General features: G+C 32.9%; 1 protein-coding gene across 1 annotated transcript; it reads left to right on the forward strand.

Moving 5' to 3' along the window:
• Nucleotides 1-652: 652 nt before the first annotated feature.
• Nucleotides 653-3,655, forward strand: LOAG_11295 (hypothetical protein; the record flags this gene model as incomplete). Its single annotated transcript, XM_003146816.2, has 9 exons — nucleotides 653-778; nucleotides 1,428-1,595; nucleotides 1,711-1,761; nucleotides 1,930-2,008; nucleotides 2,115-2,188; nucleotides 2,275-2,405; nucleotides 2,619-2,781; nucleotides 2,989-3,060; nucleotides 3,479-3,655. 9 exons carry the CDS (start codon nucleotides 653-655, stop codon nucleotides 3,626-3,628), a joined length of 1,014 nt encoding a protein of 337 aa, XP_003146864.1. The 3' UTR covers nucleotides 3,629-3,655.
• Nucleotides 3,656-6,971: the final 3,316 nt, after the last annotated feature.

A 6,971-nucleotide genomic window follows, 5' to 3' on the forward strand; every position in this document is an offset into this window, starting at 1 on the left:
TATTACCTCCCACTATCCTTTTCTTTTTTTTTTTTTTAAGTTACGTGTTCCAGTTGCTTGCTTATGTCTCTTTGTTGTCAGATTTACCACTGACTATATCATAAGTTGGACTCTGGACGAAGTGTAACTAAGTTACGAATGTTAAGATAACAATTTGGAAGTATGAATTATTGGAAAGTTAGATAAAAAATCAGCAATGTTCTTCAAGCAGTTTATGGACTTTGCTGTAATTGTATTGAAGAAATAAAACCTTACTAGCATAATTTTATCTGTGATAATATAACAGTCATCTTATAATCAAATCTTTTTAAATAGTCTCAGTTTCTTCCATACCCTCATTTACGGTGATAATGTCGGCTTCTTCTATTCATATTATTTGAAGTTGCCATAGTAACCCTTTTAGTCTCAATGTTCTCCAGTAAACCTTATACACTTTTCAAGGTAGTGTTATAGAATATTGCAGTAGAATCATTCGGACGGATTTTTTCCCAAGTTAAATTTACACCATTTTTTCTCTTAGAATGGATGAAAAGCAGAAGTATTTCCAATTTTAGACTCCTTTGTCATTTGAAATTCTGATCGTATTCGTATACAAAGTCCTCGTCTACTTTAGACACAAAATTTTCCATGTTAACTCGTCGTAAAACCCAAAATGTTCGAATTGCGGCAAGAAATTTTAATGTCGACTGGAAGTGTTTCTCATTCGCCGAATAATTTATCAGTTTTCTTTCATGAAGCTAAAGATCTAACGCTTGCTTGTGTGGTACATGAAAATCAGGTTCGTTACTCTTCCTTAACTTCCCACCTATTACATTATATATTAGTTTGGATGAAATCTAAAAATAACTACAAATTTCGAGATATAAAGGAAATAAAAATGAATAAAAATAATTAAAAATAACTAGAAACTTGTTAACATTATGTGGCAATGCTTTTTACTCCACTTCTATAGACTTAATCTTATTTTATAGTTTATATGAATTATTCCGCAGTACATTAATATCTTCCTCATTCTACAAAGTTATCGGTTACATTCCATTATTGGTCGCCGATAAGTTCCTTCGCAATATTTAATTGACATTAGTTGAATAGATTTTTCGTATCTTTTTTACAGTATGTCCTTAATTTTCGCAAAATTCAACTACAAACATGAATTGCTTGCAGTTTAATGGTAATCCGTGTTTGAATGGATTATAAAAGTAACTTCGTAGAAATTGTAGATCCTTGCTGAGCATTTTTCGAATGCAACTAGATTATACAGGTAAAAAGATATATGAAATATATCGAACTTCTTGGTCACCCCACTTAAAAATTAATTTAATGTTAATTTACAATTAACAAAGGAAATCTTCAATGGAATAATTTCCTTTTTGCTATCACTAAGAATGTAGCAGTGATCTTCTATTGGTGTCAGTAATCACTTCCAGATTGCGACATTAAACTGGGATCAAGGCCTGAATAGTTTTACATGTGATAATCTGCCAATCAAAGCTAATGATTCCGACACACCCCTTATTGTACTACAAGCGAAATACTGCATGCCAGTTTGCAGAACATTCCCTCTTTTGGTTATCACTACTTCCAAAGGAGTAATGGTGATTTTATTGGTTTTATCAGTTTTATTTCGGAAGTTTCTAGGAACTTTGGTTATATCTTTACTATGCTTTAAATTAGTAATGGTGTTTCTAAGTTTCGTCTATTTATTTGTAGGTTTACGATGTGAAAACTTTCAAATTACTTGCATGGAACGAAATGAATGATGTGCGTTCTTTTCATCTCTCTCATAGTTTCCACTAGTTAATTAGTATTTCTCATTAAGATTTCCGGTTCATCATTCATTATCCAATATTTCGCAAGCATTGTTAAGAAAATTTCTTGAATTTATTCTGTATAATTCAGCTTGTTTGTCTGCCAGAAACACCTTTTTAGACTTCAGAACCAACAAGACGTGAGCAAACATACAGCTTTACAAAGGGAATTACTTATGTGGAAAACTTAATCGCTGTTGGTAGGCTCAATATACTTTTTTTGATTGCAAAGAAAAAAGTAAAGATTTAATTTGAACCACTTCAATTCAATTTTCAAAATTTTGGCATATTCAACTTTGCTTCCAGGATCGCATTCGGGAGAATTGCTGGTATTTAGGTGTTCAGGCGAGAATTCTGTAACTTTCAAAAGAAGTGTCCAGGTTTCATTTTTTTATTTATTCATTTCTTCATCAAATCTTTCTTTTGTAAGGATTTAAAGTGACAGCTGTTCAGAAGAAAGTTTCAGGAGCACGATTTTGCAATAGCGGACGTAGCTACTTGTCGTTTTGATGATTTAACATGCTCTTGTGATGTCTTGGGTAATATAGCTGTTTGGGTCAAAAATTTCAAAAGTGCTCGGAAAAAATTTAGCACTGGGTAAGTCGTTTTATGGTTTGCATCTTTTGGAATGCTCATATCTAACTTCGAAACTTTGATGAAGCTACTATTAAGCATAACTATATCTTCCATGATTTTGTCCTAATTGATCATAGCGACACACTTTTAATTTCTGTTTCAAAAGAAGTGTCCAGGTTTCATTTTGCTTGTTGGTAAAAAATACATGAGGATAAGCCGCACTTTAATTAATAGGCATGAAATAAACTGCATCAATGTGCTGAGAAAGCAAGTCATTATTGGTACTTTCGCTGGTCAGTTATTATTTTATTCGACGTTGAGTGGACAGTTAATGGCCGAAGTGAATGCACATGTCCGTCAAATAAATGCAATTGCTGTAGCTCCGGAAAGTGCTCATGTGCGGTTTTTGTTTTCTCACACCGCGTGAAACATATTTGAGTAAATTAAGTTTGAAATGCGTAAACATTTTGGATAAGATTATATGTGATGTTGAATTCTGTTAAAGTCTATTTTCTGAACAATGTTGCAATACTAGCTTGTCGATAGTCCTTTTTACTCCGAAAAATTTATGGCTTATACATACATGGTTTTCAACTCCTTGCAGGTTATATCGGTCAGCGATGATACAATGATACGCTTATGGAAGTTGCATACTCGTAAGGCTAAAGCTTATAGGGTTTGTTGTTATAATGTCTTACAAAATTCATTATTTCTCGAAGCTATTTTGATCAGCCAATTTCAATAAAATAGTTCATAATAGTAATTTTTGGTCAATTTTTTGAGTAAATATAATTACTAATTTGGTTTTTGAAACATTGATTCTGGTTCGTTTTTATTCTTTGGAGGAATTTGTACTTGAAGTTTTTTTATACCCGTTCGCATGTACTGTTACGCTTATTCCCTTTAAATTTAAGGAAAGTGCTCAATTTGTTCTTTTTATTTATCAGCCTCTGCCTAAACTATTACAACTCCATTTCTTTCCTTTTCTTCACATACGACCCATTAACAATCATTGCTCTCACACTGATCCAACTACGATGTTTCAAATTCCATATTATAATTCATTCATTTGCTTATTCATCATTCATTTAAAGGTTGAGTGGCAATATAACAGAAGAGTTGAAAACATGCCGCTTGTGGGCGCGCAGTTTGTCAATGGTCGAGGAAGTGGTTTTGTTGTAGCAGCTTATGATTATTCCAAATTACTTTATTATCAGACAACGAAAAAGTTGTCCGAGGGATAGATGGACTGAATCAATATTTTGATAGCGAAGAATTTTTCTACACTATATTTTCAAATTTAGATAAAATTAATCTATTTTTTGAAAATCCTCTTGACATTAAACATTCTTACTAGCAGTAATCATAAATTAAACATTCTGTGAAAAGCAAATTCCTGCATATTAGTATCACTATCATTACGCTAACTTTTTCCCATAGAACAAGAATTTCTGGAGCTTAGACACTGATAAATACAAGGAATATATGGAACATGCACACGAATTCTTTTAATCTTTTTCTTGTCTCTCGCAAAATTGGACTTGTTATATTGTATTGTGGTATTTAGTTGAACTGTATTTGGATATTACATTAATCAGTGAGTACCGAAACGATGAATGACGCTATTGTTGTCAAACACAAATAATCTTCCTACTCAATTTACATGCTCCACTGTGCACCACACAAAACTTCCTGTCTTACAGTTTTTGACAAGTCATTCAACACTACCCCACACTATGCCACTGTAACGATGTTCGTGTAACCGGTTTTATACAATTTTCATTAATACGATTGACTCTGTAAGTTCGATCAGCTTTGCAAGTTCGTGTTTCATCTTTACCACACTTTTATCAGTAAACTGTAACATCCTGCATCGACCGGATATTTTTGATGCTACCGAAAGTCCACCAAGTTAGATGTTCCTTCAGGACTGAGTAAACTAGCAGTTACAGCTGAACTATAAAATCGTTTACTGGTCGATTATTCCAAAATCAGTAAGTCAATGAGTATGATACAAAGTGATGTAAAGATTTCTTCGAGGACTAATATTTATGTTGGAATCGCATTTTTAAAGTCTAATTTTTGTATGGTATTTAATCATCAAGAAAACACATCGATGGCACATTGTCATTTTATTAAAATGTTTCAAAGAGGTTGTTTTGCATTGGTACCATTTTTTGACGATGTTGTAGTTATTAATGCAAAATGATTGCCTTTCTTCCTCCTCCTCCTGCTCCTCTTTCCTTCAGTTATATCCAAACCAGAAAGAATTGTTCTTGTAAAAATTCCCAGCAAATTTCAATAGCAAAATGAAGGGATCTCATAGGTATGAAAAATCAATAACTAATAAGTTGTTCCTTAAAATAGAATGAGTAGATTTAGAAAAACGACGAGGTAACAAAAGGAGAAATAGAAGCAGAAATGAGAGCAAGAGAATAGTTTGTCTCATTGTGCATTGAAGCAGAATCCTTGATTCAGATGTAGCCAAGAATTCTGCAAGGAATGTGGTAAATATTCCATCAAGTAGGCGAAAAGTCATTAATTTTCACTTCTAAACATAGTATTATACTTTTCCACCACAAAATCCAGCCTGAATACCTTGTTCGTTTGAAAGTAGCAGTAGCTTTGTTCAAGTAGCAAGACAAATGGCTGAAGATTTTGAGGCTAATTGAAGAAGTGCGACTGGCTAGAAAAAAGCTAAGCCGTTCGAATCATTAACTGCTTCATCGACCTTAGTTTTTTTTAGTTTCAAAAATAATAGTTTAACGGTTGATACCATGGGCCTCATTTGGGAAATCGGAGCAGAATCTGTCTGGCATACATATAAATTATAATGGATGACTGAGTCGACACTTCTGACCAACTGATTAAAAATAGAGTGAGATTGGTGCGTAGAGAATCGATACCAATGATTAACGAATCCTCACAACAAGGAATGATGAAAGATCAGCTTTGAACAATGGTCTCTCACATCCTATTATTGCTTACATTGCCTTTCTAAGTCCAAAAACTCATTTTATCACTCATTTTATCAATTAAGATAATTTCCAGCATTTTGGAATATTGCTGCTAATGCGAGCTTGATTATTACATCAGTAAAGGTAGCATAGGTAAGCACAAATATTTCGATCTGTAGAGAGCAATGAAAAAAGGGTGTAAACGAATAGTAACCTTTCAATAAAAGATTTCTTAGAAGTTGTCTTCGGTTGAGATCATTTTTGAATGGTTAATTAAAATCCAACCTGACGTGAGAGATACGCCGCTTATGAATATTTAAAGAATCACTTTTTAAATCGTGGAATTTCGACCATGAAGACCAATCATTCTGATACCCTGGTAAATGATCTCAGGAATAAAAATATAAAAATTATAATCTTTTAGCGAAAACCAAATTTAAGCTTACATCTTACTTAGGAAACAGTCACTTGTTTTATAGGATTTGTGCATGCCTGTTTGTTGTGCCGTGTCAGTCTGTTAACCACAGTGAACATTTGGTGCGAGATGTTTATTTTATTCCGTGTTCATATCAAGCATCAGATTGCTTTCTTGCACTCCAAATGAATGTCAAATATCTTTGTTTGACCCTTCTTTGAGGGGATAACTTTCAATGATGTCTGAAAATCCCAATTGTTTACAACTCTCCACTTCCCTCATTCTTCCATTCTTCTTTCCATTAATTTGCTATCTTCCCCATTGCACTTCTCCTCGGTCTTTTTCCGCAATTTTTCATTGCTACTAACAGCTGCGTGCATTGCAGCAAGCAATAAAATGATTTTTAGCCTTTTCACCCTCTTTCCTCTGGGAGCAGATGCAATTCACACATGTTTCAATTTTCGTATTTCGTGTCATAAAATCTATTCATTTTCCTTGTGTATCAAGTATGAAAGCTAAGGATTTCATTGAAAACAATTATCCATCCCCAACCTCATCTATACTAATTTGAATACCAATAACTGTTCTATAATCGTTGACTTTTGTAATCCTTCCTGTATGATGCATATTGCTTTTTCATGCAAAATTTCATTATTCTCCCCGTTGGTTGCTCACATTATTCTTTCCCTTTTGGCCATTAATTGCTGTTACTTGTTGCTTTATAATTTTAAATCATCATTATGTGCTTACCCTACTATATACTCCAATCTATAATTACATTAATTTAGACTTAAGCGACAAGCTCTTCTCTGTCATCATGAAAACTAATATTCCTGCTTTGAAAAATTTGAAGGCCTGATCATTTTCTCGACACATAAATCGCTTTACCTACTAATATACTGCTTAGTAAGGTGCAATCTAAAGAGTGAAAGTAAATTCGCTGTAAAAAATGTCTGTATACCGAAAAATTGAAATGCAGTGGGAAAATATTTCTCCCATTGAAATATCAGTTAAAATATCATCCAAACATCATTCGCTAAACCTCGAAAAGTAATGTCGTTTGTTGAATTGAATGCGCCCTTCCACCATTGGATCGTTTTCCGAACCACTTTTTTGTTATATATATATATATATTTATTTATTTATTTATTTATTTATATGTATATATATATATATATATATATATATATATATATATATATATATATATATATA

This window comes from Loa loa (assembly GCF_000183805.2).
Source record: "Loa loa unplaced genomic scaffold supercont3.63, whole genome shotgun sequence".
NCBI classification, from domain to species: Eukaryota; Metazoa; Nematoda; class Chromadorea; order Rhabditida; family Onchocercidae; genus Loa; species Loa loa.